This window comes from Liolophura sinensis, chromosome 13 (genome assembly GCF_032854445.1).
Source record: "Liolophura sinensis isolate JHLJ2023 chromosome 13, CUHK_Ljap_v2, whole genome shotgun sequence".
In the NCBI taxonomy this organism is placed as follows: domain Eukaryota; kingdom Metazoa; phylum Mollusca; class Polyplacophora; order Chitonida; family Chitonidae; genus Liolophura; species Liolophura sinensis.
Genome location: NC_088307.1, coordinates 23,285,575 through 23,303,347, shown reverse-complemented (window position 1 = coordinate 23,303,347; position 17,773 = coordinate 23,285,575). Strand labels below are relative to the sequence as shown.

The 17,773-nt window shown below is 36.2% G+C and overlaps 1 protein-coding gene across 1 annotated transcript in view; it reads right to left on the bottom strand.

Moving 5' to 3' along the window:
- Window positions 1–3,001: 3,001 nt before the first annotated feature.
- LOC135480995 (FK506-binding protein 5-like) overlaps window positions 3,002–17,773 on the bottom strand; it is a 90,403-nt gene continuing 75,631 nt past the window's right edge. Inside the window, exons 36-46 of the mRNA XM_064760926.1 lie at window positions 15,929–16,030; window positions 15,373–15,471; window positions 14,733–14,894; window positions 13,890–13,997; window positions 11,584–11,685; window positions 10,998–11,216; window positions 10,435–10,557; window positions 8,825–8,920; window positions 6,491–6,548; window positions 4,888–5,056; window positions 3,002–3,671 (exon numbers count right to left, since the gene is read on the bottom strand). Coding sequence (XP_064616996.1) covers window positions 3,597–3,671; window positions 4,888–5,056; window positions 6,491–6,548; window positions 8,825–8,920; window positions 10,435–10,557; window positions 10,998–11,216; window positions 11,584–11,685; window positions 13,890–13,997; window positions 14,733–14,894; window positions 15,373–15,471; window positions 15,929–16,030 — 1,313 coding nt within the window. The 3' untranslated portion in view covers window positions 3,002–3,596. The remainder of the gene's footprint in view (window positions 3,672–4,887; window positions 5,057–6,490; window positions 6,549–8,824; window positions 8,921–10,434; window positions 10,558–10,997; window positions 11,217–11,583; window positions 11,686–13,889; window positions 13,998–14,732; window positions 14,895–15,372; window positions 15,472–15,928; window positions 16,031–17,773) is intronic.

The following is a 17,773-nucleotide window of genomic DNA, read 5'->3' as shown; positions in this document are numbered from 1 at the left end:
CATCAGCTATTTGATTAATATTTAACAGCGTATTCTTTATCATCATAACTTCAGTTATTTTGATGGTGGTCATGTTTATGGGGGGAGGATATCTAATTATGCCTCAAAATGCTCTCCTTGCAGTAGGCCTGACTCATTGCTCACATATAGTGCTGCCTCACTGGAAGGCCATGCTGAAGACAACTCCTCACCCATATTATTGGCCTACTGACAAAGAGCATATTCCTCTTATGTTGAGATACTAAGATTTGATTTTAAAATATTTGGTATGAGAACTGACTTGAATCTCTACTAGCCAAACCCCAGATCTACCGCTTTAAAGGAATATTGGTCACTCTGTAAGTTTATCTCATGCTGGCTTAATTCCTCTCCTCCTGTGCGTAGAAAGGTCTGCCAAAGGTGAATGTCACAGCTCAACCTGCCCGTGGCCATGGATTTCATCCAAGCTCTGCCATCATACCATGAAAAATTCTTCTTGAGTGTGGTGTAAATCACCAATCAAATAAATAAATCAATAAATAAACACTATCCCAAATTTAGCCTATATATAACTAACATACACATACAGATACATGTATTTACCTCCCTTTATTGATCCACCTGTTTTTTATTAGAAATGTGTACATTTCACTTGTATGATGTCTTCTGTCAGGTATATGTGTGCAGGCAGCTCATGGTTTTGCCCGGGTTCTGCCTGCTTTCCTCCCACCATAACACAGACACATATGTGAAATAGTCTTGAGCACAGTTTACCACTGTATCTACTGTATCTTGCCACCTGTAATGCCACTTTCAACACTTTCTTCATATCATAAACATGTTTCTTTGTAGAATGTGGGTTGAATATAGTGCTGCCTCACTCAAATGCTATGTCAAAGACATCTGACCGGACACCTCGCTAGCTTACAGTGTATTGACATTGGACTGACTAGCACTTGGGCCGTTTCATTCTCCTGAGCTCAGAAGAGTGAAATCTCTACGGTTACCGATGCTAAAGCTTTCAGTCTGACCAGACATGGGATTGAACCTGCGCTGTTCTAACCACTAAAGAGGCTCTGCATCAGTGTATTAGTGGAGTTTTGAGTTCGAACTCTTCTACTGCTAAAGGCATAAAAAAGCCCTAATATAACAGGTGACCTGTCAGAAATGATAGGCAGCTATTGTTTACATTTACTATAACATGAGTGTTGGAAAGAGGTTGAACAAAGTTATTTAGAGTAGACAAATAATGGACAGAATTGAGCAGCAGGAAGTTTGTGAACTCCTGAAAGAAAGGAGTGTTAATATTTGTGCCTCCAGAACACAGGTGAGCAGATGATCAGCAAAATGTCCTCAAACATTGCCTAACATTTCTGACAAACCACATGATACAGTAGGACATTTTTTTTTTCCTTTAGCAACAAAAGATCTCGAACTCAAACCTACTCTACTCCTTTCGTCAAAGTCTGAGTAAAGGAAAAATGGTAAATCATTGACTACAGAGGTTACTAGAGTTAGCTGGCTAAATCTGGGCCATAGAGAATTTACCTTGGCATACAGACAAGAATGCAAATGGTTGGTTTAAATACCATCAGTGCCACCCCATCATGTTAATATACCACAGAGCTTTAGGTAACTTTAGTTAACCAAAGCTCATAACACTCAATACTATCAAGTCTGGACTGAAGTGAAAAGAAACAGACTGCAAAAATGCTGTTTTACTGGCCAGCATATGGATTGAGTAGAGCATCATATATATAATGAGTCGGCTGGCAAAAATGTCATTAACCAATAAATGTTTCAATCGATTCAGAAGAAAATGTAAACAAGAGAAATAAAATTGTCCATTGGAATAGCATATTATATTTCAAAATGAAGATAATGACAAATGAGCATAAGCTAAAGTACTATCCATGTGGAATGATAAATATGTATGCATATAGATTTGAAAATTACAGTTAGCACAAATCACACGTTGCCGCACCAAAAAACATTCAAAATGTGCCAATCTACCAATGTATCCAAGTTGTTTGCATTATCATTAAATAATAAAGTAATTCAATTTCAGGTGCAGTTATTTTGTTTTTTGTGAATGACTTTTTTTATTATCTTGATCAGGGCTGCCGGGGAAAGGTGGGGGGCGCTTTTGGGGCTCCCCCTTGAATCTGCCACTGCTAATAACTGATGCCAAATCACATATGCTTTCATACAGAACCATGCAATAAGGAATTCTTATTAAACCTCTCAGCTCAACAGAACAAAAAAAAAAAGACAACTTAACGCCACAAAATAAGAGTGCTATTGTTGAATAAATTTGCTTCTTTTTTACTGGATACCATTCTTAATAACTACATATACTTGTATTTGTAGGCTGAGAAAAAATAGTTGACGCTGAGGTATTAAGCTAAAAATTTTAACAATTTTACTAATTCCAGAATCAGAAGATAATTTCCTGTTTATAGCAGAATAATCAGAGCTCAAAAGGTGCACTGAACTGGATTCTTAACAAACATAACTAACAAAATATCATAAATGCTCAATAACATAAATTTATTCAGGCCTCTAATGAACATATGTTTTGATCATGCATAAAATATCTACCTGTCATAATTAAACATAGATACATCAGGTATGCTTACTTAGACAATCTGCATAAATCTGGGCAAGGCTGATGCAGACTGTATTAAAATATGCATAATCGTAATTAAGCATGGGTTTTCTAGATATAAACATCAGAAAATCTATTGCCCATTTACATATGTGCACAACCAATCGTGAGCCACAAAGCTTTTATGACTTTTTTGTTTTACATCACTGATTTCCCTTGCATATAAAATGTGGAATAAATATTACATTTCATAAAGCCAATATCCGCATTAAACCTTAATATCCAGCCTTAATGATCAAAAAAAAAAAAAAAAACCGCCATCCTTACAGAATTTTACAACTGCAAGCTACTGGAGCTAAAAAAAGAAGTAATGGACTAAAAGTTTAAAATGGTGTGAAAAGAAAACAATCAAATTAACTACTGTTTCAGACAACCACGGAAATTTTTTTTTAGACAGACAAGACAGCAAAAGAGCACCAAGACTACCAGTCACTTAATTGCTTTCACATTTACATATGTACACAGGTTTACATATGTGAGTATGTATGTGTACAAGTTTGTACAAATATATATATAAAATATACACTTGTGATGATTTCAATGATTCCATTCTTATACATATCACAGCTAACGTAGCCAATGTCATTAGCCCTCTCATTATGATGACAACATTTTTAATTGCAGACTTTCCGTAAGTTAGAAGAAGTTCCAAATCTGTCGTCAGCAGATTCCATTTGTTACAATGTCTGAATGCATATATCCGACAACTTCTTATGTCTCAAAACTTCCGAAAACTTCTTACGTCTCAAAACTTCTGACAACTTCTTACGTCTCAAAACTTCCGACAACTTCTTACGTCTCAAAACTTTAGTGAATGAATCAATCAGACTTTTTATCATTAATTTCTTCAATTCTTCATAATGAATATTCTTAAAATGGAAAACTAAAAAGAAAACAAAAATCTGGTCCATCCAAATTTCAAATGGGTCTGTGCAAACTTGTCGGATGATTATTTGCTGAGCCAGTCTAGATCATCATCATCATCATCGTCACCGAACAAAGGTGGTGGCTTCTCCTTCAAACTCTGAAATGAAAATAAACACAAATGATTGATTACAGTAAATGATGTAAAAATTTGTACTATTTGATTGATTTATTGATTTAATTGGTGTTTTACGCCGTACTCAAGAATATATCATTTATACGATGGCGGCCAGCATTATGGTGGGAGGAAACCGGGCAGAGCCACGGCCATTTGCTGGTTTCTACCAGACCTTCACACGTACGGCAAATTTTGTATTATAAGAAGCGAATAAACGTGATATAATATTACTTGTTGGTGCTGGGGCTTGCATTTTACCTGGAAGATATCAACCTACCTTTGTTCAAAAGCGTATTTAAAAGTTTAATAAGCCAGGCTTAAATCTTAATACCAGTCTTGGCCTAATACAAAACTAATGGCGCTTTAGTCCAGACTAAAGTTCATACTGGCCTTAACTGCTAATACACCCTTGATCAGCTGGGCCCAGATCTAAATCCTATATGGCAACTGTTGTTCAAAAGTGTATTTAAAGTTAAGCCAGGCTTAAATCTTAACACCAGTCTTGGCCTAATACAAAACTAATGGCACTTTAGTTCAGACTAAAGTTCATACCGGCCTTAACTGCTAATACACCCTTGATCAGCTGGGCCCAGATCTAAATCCTATATGGCAACTGTTGTTCAAAAGTGTATTTAAAGTTAAGCCAGGCTTAAATCTTAACACCAGTCTTGGCCTAATACAAAACTAATGGCACTTTAGTTCAGACTGATGTTAATACTTTGCTTATTTGCTAATACACCTTTGAACAACTGGACCCACATCTTCTATTGAAATGGGCTTTATTAGTGACACAGCTAGCCTATGACATACTAAGTTACGTGTCTGAATCAAACTCTCAATGGTTCAGCTGCAATCTTGTGTCCAGAAGTTTGCCAGGTACCTGGTGAGGTATTCTTGAATCAAACTCTCAATGGTTCAGCTGCAATCTTATGTCCAGAAGTTTGGCAGGTAACCAGTGAGGTATTCTTGAATCAAGCTCTCAACGGTTTTAGCTACAATCTTACATAAGGAGGTATTACGGACTGAACCGACATTTCTCCCTCCATGCAGATGAATATTTATGTACATGCTTGGCATGTTTTTCCCCCTGGGGAGTAAAATAAAAAGTATACATATGATCTGACGCTAACACTGTGACACAGAGAGAATACTGTTGTGACCATTTATATTACTATTATCTAAAAACGAAGTTTCTTACATCATCTGACAGTAACTCAGATTTACTGGGTAATTTTTTATCTCCAGGTTTTTTCTCATCTGTTTTCTTCTTTCCGTCTGTTTTATTGCCCTTTTCTTTATTGTCGTCGGCAGGTTTGAAGTCTGTACCGAATGTGTCCATTACCGTGTCATCATCACCAAACAGAGAGCTGAAAAATAACACCACACATGAAAGAACTGCATGCATCAGCTTGGATCTCTGTCAATCTTAGCAACTCAATACTACCAGTTGCCAACTGTTTGTTTATTTCTGGTTTCCCATAATTTTAATTTTCCATGCTCATTCAAGATTTTCTGCTAGTTCTTTTTTCAATTCCATACCACAAACAATGGCTAAAAAATCCAAGAGCAAGTTATGGGTTTTGTCCAGAAAAATTATTCACAAAGCAGAAGCCAATCAGCAGAAACCTCAGATTCAAGAAACCTGGCCACGGCTACATGAAGATCATCCATGGATACCATCGACCAAGCTAGGGCTTTTTTCAAAAGGCCATTTTGGTTTTACAAAACAAATTTTTTTACAAAGCTGTATGCTCAAACTTGGCTAAAATTATACTTGAGCACATCAGGGAGCTGACACGGTCGAGGAGGTCAGCACACCATTGTTGCGCAATGTGGTCCCTGTGAGTTCAAGTCCAGTTCATTCTGGCTTCCTCTCTAACCTTACGTGGGAAGCTCTGTCAGCAACCTACGGATGGTCGTAGGTTTCCGATGGGCTCTGCCCAGTTTCATTATGCTGGCCGCCATCGTATAAGTAAAATATTCTTGACTGTGGCGTAAAACACCAATCAAATAAATAAATAAATAAATACTAGTGCGCATCGATGTGATGCATGAATGTACTGTGACTAATTTGGGTTAGAAATTTGGGCTCTGCTTTGTGAAATGGGACACAGAAAAAAAAATCATTAAAAAACAAAATGGACTGTGAAAATGGTCATCAATCCTCCATCAAAACATATCACAGTAAAACAAAGTCAAACAATACATGCTTGGAATTAGTTTATTACCTGAAACTGAAAGATCTGTAACATACAAAATGACATCACATTTCACTGGAGAAGGAAACCAGAGAGCCTACAGTAAACCATCAACCTTTGACAAGTTTCTGGTAAGCTTTTTAAAGCGTGAGATGTCAAACTGGTGGAAGAAAGTGGTCTCCAACACACCAAGATCGTACTTTCAACTGTTTCACATTGCTACCAAGGCACCCAGGACAATGAGAGAGGTATCTGTACAAGAATGTGTTTAAACCAACTGAACAAGACAAGCATTTTAACCTCAACCTCCCCGTGGAACTTGTACCCAAGAACAATAACAAAGACATAACAATACATGGCTGACATCATACCTATATTTATCTACCATATTGACATACTCCAGTTCCTCAACCTTTTCACATATAAGAGAGAAACTTTCAGTGTAATTTATTCACATTTCTAATTTGATTCTTTATGCAAAAAAGCATAAAAATTACAGTAATACCGCTTCTGAAATAGGCCCCTAATACCATCTACCTATCACTTTTCGGTGAGAGAGGGAAAAAAGAAATAAGTGGTAAGGTTCCAGTTAAGTGAACTTACTTATCCATTGGGGGAGGCGTTCTGGAATTCATGGCTGGAATTAATGGAGCTGAGCCATCTGCAAAAAAGTCACAATTCTTGATTGATGGATTAATTAATTGATTGACATTTGTTTTGCTGTTTTAGAAACAAAAACCGATTGCCATTTGACAGCCCGGAAGATGGAGATCATGTGAACACTGTACTGAGGACAAAAACAAAACAGCATAAGGAAAAGGGATCCATATTTGTCACTCTGTCAGCAGTCAGTAAGTCCAGGTTGTACAAAAGGACACCTCATAAGCTCTACAGAAATTCTCCCAACTGGACTGCTGAAAATATACAGATCCAACGAATAAGCTATCTCTGACAGTGATTCCAATATAGGTATGTTTATATGCTATAACATTGGGGTTTTTCACCCGTGCTGCATGTTACTAAAGCGATCATGTGATCTCTAGCTTTCGGGCTGTTTAACCGAATCAGTTATTTATCATCGCACTGATTTGATTTTGATACATGAAAGTTATCTTCTGTTCCACTGTGGATAAAAAGCTGTCTGTAATGAGAACAAATACCGGTATGTCATCAGTTTAAAGATGATCATCAATTTCCCCTGAGATGTGCTGTCGGAAAAAACAATTAAAGCTTCAAAATATTTTAAGACAAATAGATTGCAAAGATTTCTTTTCTCAAGGCTCATAAATCCATTTTCTTGCTTCCTTTTTCTTTTATTTTATTTATTTATTTGATTGGTGTTTTACGCCGTACTCAAGAATATTTCACTTATACGACGGCGGCCAGCATTATGGTGGGTGGAAACCGGGCACAGCCCGGGGGAAACCCACGACCACCCGCAGGTTTCTGGCAGACCTTCCCACTTACGGCCGGAGAGGAAGCCAGCATGAGCTGGACTTGAACTCACAGCGACTGCATTGGTGAGGGGCTCCTGGGTCATTACGCTGCGCTAGCGCGCTAACCGACTGAGCCACGGAGGCCCCGCTTTTTCTTTTAAGAATGTGTTTGATTATGATTATAATGCCATCACAAAAAGTGATTATGCAAAACACTGAAATTTTTAAGATGTTCTGCAAAACTAAGCCCAAGGTCACAAATTTGAAGCCTAAAATTTAAATGCTCTCCTGGTGTTGATTAGTGCAAATCCTACGGGACTATGCATTGTAGGGCTAGCTGGACACGTGACACGTGCATTGGTCAAGTGAAATGGTCAATTCACACAAATCTGCAATTATGTAAAATCTGCAATTATGCCGGTCTATCGATAAATCTGCAATTATGCTGGCATGTGGATCAAAAGCTTGTGAAAACTTTTACATTTACGCGGTGATGCCTGGTCTTTATTATTATTACTGAACCCAGGTACAGCTTTGAGTCTTCACCAGTATATAAATCTACAATTATAAAGCCACTCTTCAAAGGCAACCGGTACATCATTCAGGATATATACCTGGGATTAAGTTGAACTGAACAGGTAATTCCATAGGTTAAGGCATGCTAGCACTTTTTTGAGAGCTCTGGTTGCTGACAAAAAATTATATTTTGAGACAATGCAAACACTAAAGCTTCATGTGAAATACTGTACATGAAATCATTAAATATTCCTACACATCATTTCATGCTGTTTATTCAAATGTAAACAAAGAATACAAAGGAAAACTGGTATAAGTAACATTCTTTCAACTAGATATGCACTGGGAGTAATACCAGGAAATTAATTTTATTTATTTATTTATTTATATATTTATTTGATTGGTGTTATACGCCGTACTTAAGAATATTTCACTTATACAACGGCGGCCAGCATTATGGTGGGAGGAAAACAGGCAGAGCCCAGAGGGAAACCCACGACCATGTGCAGGTTGCTGACAGACCTTCCCGGAGATGTATGGCCGGAGAGGAACCTATTACCAGGAAATTAATTTACTCCAAAGCAGCATATATCAAAATAACTCTCACCTTAAAAGGTTTTGTCATCTTCTACACTAATTTTCTGGGAACTTTTAGATATTCTCAAACGCATGTATCATATGAAAAGGTTAACACAACAACATTGGCAAAGCTTTTATTAATTAACCCTCTTTCCAAATCGGCAACCAAAGTAGACTTTCATCACACTCCACCCCAAATACCAAGAAATTCACAGGCTGACACCCGACATGAAATAACTAACATCTCACAGTTGCTGGTTACTTCAGCATATTTTCTAAAAGTGATTGAAAAATATATGAAGTACTTATTCAATCTTTGTCTAAAGATGCAGCAAACTCGAGCACCACAAACCCGTCACCCATGGTCCACGACCGGTCAAAACAAGCTATAGTTCCATACATCTACCTTTTTTCCGATCAAGTTTACTGCTGTGATACGGGTTCCCTTTGTCTCCAGTCACACGACCAGAGGACTTGGCAAACAGAGGTTCAACAACTGGAGCTAGAGAAAGACAACATCTTTCAACAGAGCTGGACAAATGCACTCTAAGTAAAGTGTTGAATAAGACATTAATTACCACTAATGAATGGAAGGTTTCAGCAAATTAATAACTTTAACATCCATCAAAGTTCTAAGAGTTGAAGAGATGATTAAAACATCGACAAAATAAAACATAAAAAAACAGAGATAAGGATTAAGTCTTGTATGTAAATCTTGAATCAGATTCTCTCTACACAAAATACAAGACAGTTTACTTCTTAACTGCATGTAAGTACACCAACTGATTTTTGGGGTATCTAAAAATACATAAATAAATTTTAAGCAGTGAAGACTTTATAAAAATCAATTATATGCAGAAGCCTAATTTTCTTCTGAACAGTTGTTAAACACACGTACCGGGGCTAAGAGGTCCCCTAGATTATGTTAGTATATTCAAGGACATGTGCATATCTCTTCATCCATTAAAACATTCATGTCATAATATTTTAGTAATATGCAGTAATATATCTATAAGTTTTAAGAGAAGCTCAAAGAATTTTAGGACAGAAAGATTTGTAGATCAACAGGTGTTTGAATGATTAACTTTTGCAAAGTTTAGTGCCAATGTACTCTGACTACGAACCGGTCTTAGTCTGCTGACATATATGTTAGTAAAGCATACAGAGTAACCCCAGGTTTATCGTTAACATAGGTTTATCAGTTCAAGTAGTTCAAAGAGCAAAGAAGAAAAGAAGTAAGTTATTTAAAACAGGAATTTTGAGTTTAAAGGTTCAATCTGTGGTGCATGTTTTCTTACTTATATTTAGACAGTTCACATTTGATACGAACAAAACTTAACTTGGCGCATGATTTGACCACAAAAACTCAATGAAAATAAATGATTTTAATGATCATTTGGAGGCACAAACAATTGGAGGCTAACCTTCAAAACTTACTTTGGCAAAGCTAAAGTAGACCCCATCGCCTCCAAAAAATACCCTTTGAATTTGGAGCTCATCATGACTGGATTCTTAATCACATGTATCAGATACATTATTGAACAGTTATTGCAGTTTTGGAGACTCTGTGTTTTCACAAAAACTACAGAGCAAAACATGATCTTATATGTACACAGGGTTAAGTCTGTGATCTGGTATAAGCTAACCCACCAGCGAATCAGTACATGAAGTACTTGGGCAAAACATCAGTAAAACACTGCCAAGAAAAACTAGTTCACCAAATTTATCAAGAATAGACTGATGAACAAAACTCCAACAATACCATAGGCTATAAACTTTACTTCAGAAATTCAAAAAAAAGAAAAAAAAACACAAGAAAAACACATGAAAGAGACAGGGCAAGAAGAGATCAGATAAGCTCATATACATATGTCCAGTCCCCAGCCATGATAGTAGAGTGTAATTTATAACTATCTATTAACAGAGGTTACTGCATGATTAATAGTCAGATTGATTATAAGGAAGTTTGTATACATATATGCTGTTATATGCTCACATCCTCACAAGAATTTATACCTGCTTTAGGGCTAGGCTTCCCATCTGCGGATTTGTCAAGCTTGGCACTATGATACTTGTTGCCATGGTCACCAGTCACATGGTCACTTTTCTTACTTATCATTGGTTCAACAACCACAGCTTCTAATGTAAACACAAAATTAAATGTGAGTATTGGTACATATATATATATATATATATATATATATATATATATAGAGGGATAACTTACAAATAAATAAACTCTGATATGCATGTACTGATTAGAATTGCATTAGCACATGTTGCATAGCTGTCAATGGGAATGTGTGAGGTCATGTGATCCCAAAATGAATTTGTATTGGCTGTGGAGTTTTCTCTCAGGCTATAATTTTATCAGATTAATACTCAAAATTTCCAGAATACATCAAGAGTTTTTTGGCACCAGCAATGCTCTTCCGATGCTCATTATTAATTTCTTCCAATTAATGCCAAATGTATTTTCCCGCACTAAAATGCACTTGATAGAATACTGTATATTTAATACAGCACTTCCCCCAAATTCTTTACATGAAAATGTTTGCCATGTTAAAAGCAGAAATCACCTTTTTTATCTTTGTCAGAATTTTTATTACAGCTTGGACTAGCCGCCATTGTTTGGGATGTGGCTGAGCTAGCAATCATGGGTTCTTCGACAGGCAGACCTTTGCCCCCTTTACCGGGAGTGGACTTTCCCAGGTCAGAGGAGTGATAAGGATTACCACTCATTACTGAACCCCCTGAGGAACTGACAATCTTAGACTCTACTGCCTCCACTGGGACTCCTTCAACCAATGAAATAAAGGTATTTGACTAAACAAATACAGAAGAAAAAACACTAAAAATAAGCAAATAATATAAAATAAATAAATAAATAAAATGAATAAATAAGGAACAAGTTCTGTTTTTAAATGAATACAAATAAAAGTATCAAATACAATTCTCATGCATTGCATCTTAGCATCCAATAGGATGTGTCGACATCCAAAGACGGCAAAAACAAAAATATATAATCTATGTACTGAGTAACGGCCATAAATAATCATAATATGCTGTTACATAGGCTGTCCTTATTGTTCCTTTAATATCAGAGTATCAAATAAATTTCATGAATATTCATAAAACGTGAATATGCAAATATGAGGTCATCACCTTTCCCTGATTGGTTGAGGTGTGCAGTGTGGTGGGGATTACCCTTGTCTCCTGTTGGGTGACCAGCTGAATGATGTATCAAGGGCTCAACTTTACCACCTGCTTTATGTTTAGAAATGAAAATGTCAAAGTTTTACCACATACATGGTTGTAAATATCAATGGCTTCACTGCTTTTTTGTAAAATGTTGTCATTAAAACAATATAATGTATTCAATGTTTAATACTGATTCAAAACATTGGCACTTTTAAAAGACTTCGTCTTTTATCAAAATGAATATACATGTATGTGCAAATTTTAATCTTTACATTACCGGAATTAGTTTACAGTTGCTGGATACATTTACCACAAGATGCCCTGGCTATAAACACCTGATATATACAGTACAGTACACATGTGTATGTATGTGTAATGAGTTAGTACCAATAGAGTTACCTCTACAAGCCCATGACTATATAACACCTGGTATATACAGGTATGTTGATGTGTAATGAGTTAGTACCGATAGAGTTACCTCTACAAGCCCATGACAATATAACACATGGTATATACAGGTATGTTGATGTGTAATGAGTTAGTACCACTAGAGTTACCACTACACGTCCATGACTTTATAATACCTGGTATATACAGGTATGTTGATGTGTAATGAGTTAGTACCACTAGAGTTACCTCTACAAGCCCATGACTATATAACACCTGGTATATACAGGTATGTTGATGTGTAATGAGTTAGTACCATTAGAGTTACCTCTACAAGCCCATGACTATATAACACCTGGTATATACAGGTATGTTGATGTGTAATGAGTTAGTACCACTAGAGTTACCTCTACAAGCCCATGACTATATAACACCTGGTATATACAGGTATGATGATGTGTAATGAGTTAGTACCACTAGAGTTACCTCTACAAGCCCATGACTATATAACACCTGGTATATACAGGTATGATGATGTGTAATGAGTTAGTACCACTAGAGTTACCTTTACATGCCCATGACTATATAACACCTGGTATATACAGGTATGTTGATGTGTAATGAGTTAGTACCAATAGAGTTACCTCTACAAGCCCATGACAATATAACACCTGGTATATACAGGTATGTTGATGTGTAATGAGTTTGTACCTCTAGAGTTACCTCTACAAGCCGATGACAATATAACACCTGGTATATACAGGTATGATGATGTGTAATGAGTTAGTACCAATAGAGTTACCTCTACAAGCCCATGAAAATATAACACCTGGTATATACAGTATGTTGATGTGTAATGAGTTAGTACCAATAGAGTTACCTCTACAAGCCCATGACTATATAACACATGGTATATACAGGTATGATGATGTGTAATGAGTTAGTACCAATAGAGTTACCTCTACAAGCCCATGACTATATAACACCTGGTATATTCAGGTATGTTAATGTGTAATGAGTTAGTACCACTAGAGTTACCTTTACATGCCCATGACTATATAACACCTGGTATATACAGGTATGTTGATGTGTAATGAGTTAGTACCGATAGAGTTACCTCTACAAGCCCATGACTATATAACACCTGGTATATACAGGTATGTTGATGTGTAATGAGTTAGTACCAATAGAGTTACCTCTACAAGCCCATGACTATATAACACCTGGTATATACAGGTATGATGATGTGTAATGAGTTAGTACCAATAGAGTTACCTCTACAAGCCCATGACTATATAACACCTGGTATATTCAGGTATGTTAATGTGTAATGAGTTAGTACCACTAGAGTTACCTTTACATGCCCATGACTATATAACACCTGGTATATACAGGTATGTTGATGTGTAATGAGTTAGTACCGATAGAGTTACCTCTACAAGCCCATGACTATATAACACCTGGTATATACAGGTATGTTGATGTGTAATGAGTTAGTACCACTAGAGTTACCTCTACAAGCCCATGACTATATAACACCTGGTATATACAGGTATGATGATGTGTAATGAGTTAGTACCAATAGAGTTACCTCTACAAGCCCATGACTATATAACACCTGGTATATTCAGGTATGTTAATGTGTAATGAGTTAGTACCACTAGAGTTACCTTTACATGCCCATGACTATATAACACCTGGTATATACAGGTATGTTGATGTGTAATGAGTTAGTACCGATAGAGTTACCTCTACAAGCCCATGACTATATAACACCTGGTATATACAGGTATGTTGATGTGTAATGAGTTAGTACCAATAGAGTTACCTCTACAAGCCCATGACTATATAACACCTGGTATATACAGGTATGTTGGTGATACCTTTGTCTTTGTTACTCTGGTCCAGCTTAGCGGAATGATACACATTCCCTTTATCTCCTGTAGGGTGATCTTTGGACTTCGAGATTTTTGAGACACTAACAGGCTGCGCTAGAAACACATGGGACAGGAATCGATTGGGACAATGATTGATTGATTGATTGATTGGTATTGAACCAATCATAGTATTGAACACACATCATATGATGCTATACACATAAAGCCCTCCAAGTTAAAATCACACAGTTGAGAGAGTCTTTTCAATCACATGTATATTTTTATGATGTTAATTAAGAAATTTACAGCTAAAAATTATTGAGGGGCTGAATAGTTATTATCTTTTAGCTGAAAATTCAATAATGGATGCACTTTCCCATCAACTGCTATTTTTATTTACAGTACGTTACAGTACATGTTACAGTACATGTTACAGCAAAGTTTTGATCATGAAAAAAAAAAGCTTGTTACATGGGGTGTAATTTGTTTACTGTTGAACACAACAGGAAGTGAGTCTTGTAACTTACATCTCGCTACATAAAGAAAGAGATAAATGTAAATTTTGTATGTTGTTTTGTGTAAAATGAAAGTAAATCTTGTCACTTGTAAAGAGAAGTAATTTGTTATCATTGTCAGAGAATACATCAAGGAGATGTCATTTCCAACACCGATAAATCTCGACAGTGAAAATACTGGCTCAAGTCAAGACAGGGTGCATGGCCCCATAGCTCCAGCAATGGAGCTACATGTATCCAATCAGATGGGAAAGACTTGCTCATTAGAGCCTAGTTATTAATGTATGTAGTCAATGATTGCAACGTAAAATGTTGTTTGTGTTTCAAGTTGTACCTGCCATAGACACGGAGCCTGACTTGGCCACCATCATGGGTTCCTCCACGGGGATGGGCTTGGTAGACGACACTCCCGGGGCATGCCCTGGGGTTGCGCTAAGCCCACCCCCTGCTGAGCTGGTACTCATTGTTTCTACTACTGGTGCGGCTTGTGGCTTTTCTGATAATATGATAGGTGAAAAAAGTTACAGATCATAACCTCACTATCTGTGGCACTTTGGACTAATAATTTTGTTTTCAGAATCACAACAGAGAAACAAGAAATAAATAATAAACAAAAAAAGTCAAAGGTGAAGACATGCATGTTCCAACCAAGTAAAATTTAAAATGCCCTAAAATTATAGTTATGGTAATAAAAATCCAGAAATAAATATATATACTAAATTAGACAAGAACTAAATTAATAAATACATAGTGGTAACTATATCGAGTAAAATAAAAGAAAAAAAATTAAATTGAAATGCCATCCAATCAAAAAGCTTATAATACATGAAAATGCAAATGTACCTTATGGAATATGTGAAATACATGTGCCTGTAAGGCTGACACCCGAAAGGTCAACAAAAGGTCAATCCTTTGGTAATTTTGCATTTCACCATTACCATGTAAAGAAAATTGCGTTTAAGTAAGGTTATCACCTTTGCCTGGAGATGATTGGTCTAACTTGTTGCTATGGTAACGGTTGCCCTTGTCACCAGTCACATGAGCAGTAGATTTACCAAAGAGAGGCTCCACAACTGTTGCAAGTATACACATGTGTTCTATGAGTTTTTGAACAGACAGGTTTATTACCCGATTTACTCGGATAAAACAAAAGACTTTCTCAATCTATTTAAACACTTCAACAATGCCTGTGAAATTATCAACTGTACTTAATAATTTGTAACTTCAAATAAACCACAATTCTTCCACACATTTTCTCAGGCCTAATTAACTAATCATTAATAAAGAAACTTCCTTAAGTCATGTAACGCTCAATTAAGTACAGAGAACTTTATAGAATTGCTTGAATATTCCTTGGAATATGGAATGAATATCTATGCCGCTATGCCAATTTTGTAAGACAGCAGTTTACATTGGAATTTTAAAGGTGTCAAAACTATTAATAGAAAATTTAAGCAAAGGGTCTGTCCAAATCAGATTTTTTGAAGCCCTGAATTGTTCAAACGAACACCAGTCCTCCCCCACTATTACCTGTGGACTTGTCCAGTTTGTCACCATGGTAACGATTACCCTTATCACCAGTGATCTTGCCACTGGATTTCTTTAGCTCTGGTTCAGACACAGGCTTTTTATCTGTTGAAATAAAGTTATTTGCTGAAACCTCTGAAAGTAAAGTTTTAAAGTTTTTCCCCAAAAATGTTGAAAAGTTTATCAAAGTTATATCTTACTGGTATTCCATGAAAAGAATGATTTTAAAACAACATCATATCACCACAGGTAAATGTGTCACTGGCATTAACAAAGCAGGCACTTTTTAACATAAAGATTTCAAACTAAAAAATTGTCATTACTATAATAGCAGTTTGTACCCTTCGAAGGTATATATCTACACTTTGTTTCAATTTATACCTATTTGTCTTTCATATATTTTCTTAAAAGGATGACAAATATTTCAGTAGAAAACCTAAAATGGACATTTTACAGAAAATATATTACCATCATCAGCTGATTAGGAGTTGCTCTGTACATGCATATGGTATGCAAATGACTCTGTTTACTTCATGTAACACCAAATGATCTCACATGGGCATACATACAGATGACATAATGCTAAGTACATATACACTAATTCCTCAACCCTTTCACACACACAAAGGACAAGCTTCAGACCAGTTTTGTGTACGCTTCACTTAATTTTGGAGACAAAACTACACTGCTTGGGTTGGTCAGTTTCAGGGCTTCACAAAAAGTATAATTTTATCAGTCTACACAGAATAGTGCCATCAGAATCTGCATGAATAAACAGCATCAAAACATGTGAAAAGGTTGAAGAATAACAGTAGTGCTGTTTACTGGTTGAAGTCAGCTTAATAACAAAGGATCATCACTACATGTGTAATGAATAATTCACCGTTTACAGAGGACTTCAAGATAAGGATACCCTAAATGACCAACCATTTCGTCCATGACTAACTTGCCCATTTTTCCTGATTCTGAGAGTTCTATTGATTTTAAAAGATGTTTTGAGGTTTTCTTGGAACATGGGATGATATTCTACTGGAAAAATGTAAGTTTCAGCATAAGAAATAATATTTTGTGACATTTATTTGCCTCTAAAAATGCACTTTTATGGGCGAAATTTCAGGTCATTCAGGGTATACTGGCAAATGATTCAGCCACATGTGACTGATCAGCGTACTAACGCAGACGCCGTCAAATAACCAGGAACCACTTTCACAAAGATGTAGTACTTGTGCGATATCACACATGTGAGACAACGGTATGTTAATTTTGACGTACAAAATATCGTATGTCAAATGTACGATAAATAAATATCGTACCCCGCTTTGTGAAAGTGGCCCCAGGGCCCCAAACCATGACATATATGTAACATACACGAAGTAAATACATGTATCTATGGATCATGTTAAAAATAGGAACATACTTTCTGAGCACGACCTAAAGGAAGCTAGCAGTGTTTGTAAAGATAAAGCAAACTACTAGTATATCTTCATGGTCATGACCTCTGTACATGTAAAAATTGTTTTTGGAAGAATTCTAATAAAAACAAATCCATTAAGCAGTTTAAAACAAAGCACAAGTGTTTAGAAGTAAGGGGAGATAACTAGCTTTTATGCACAGGGTTAGAAGCAGGACGGTACAAATGTGTACACGTTACACAAAACCTTAACCAAAATAAAGGCCTCTCTAGCCAAACATATACATAATGCGTTGTGTTTTTTTCTTTTTTTTTGGACCTGGAAATGTGTATCCACAGCAGAAAGCAGCTAATCTTTATGTCATCATTACTCAATCATAAGCTTCTGAGATACGAAGCTGTCTTAAATTGTTTAGTGCCTAAACTTCGTATTAATT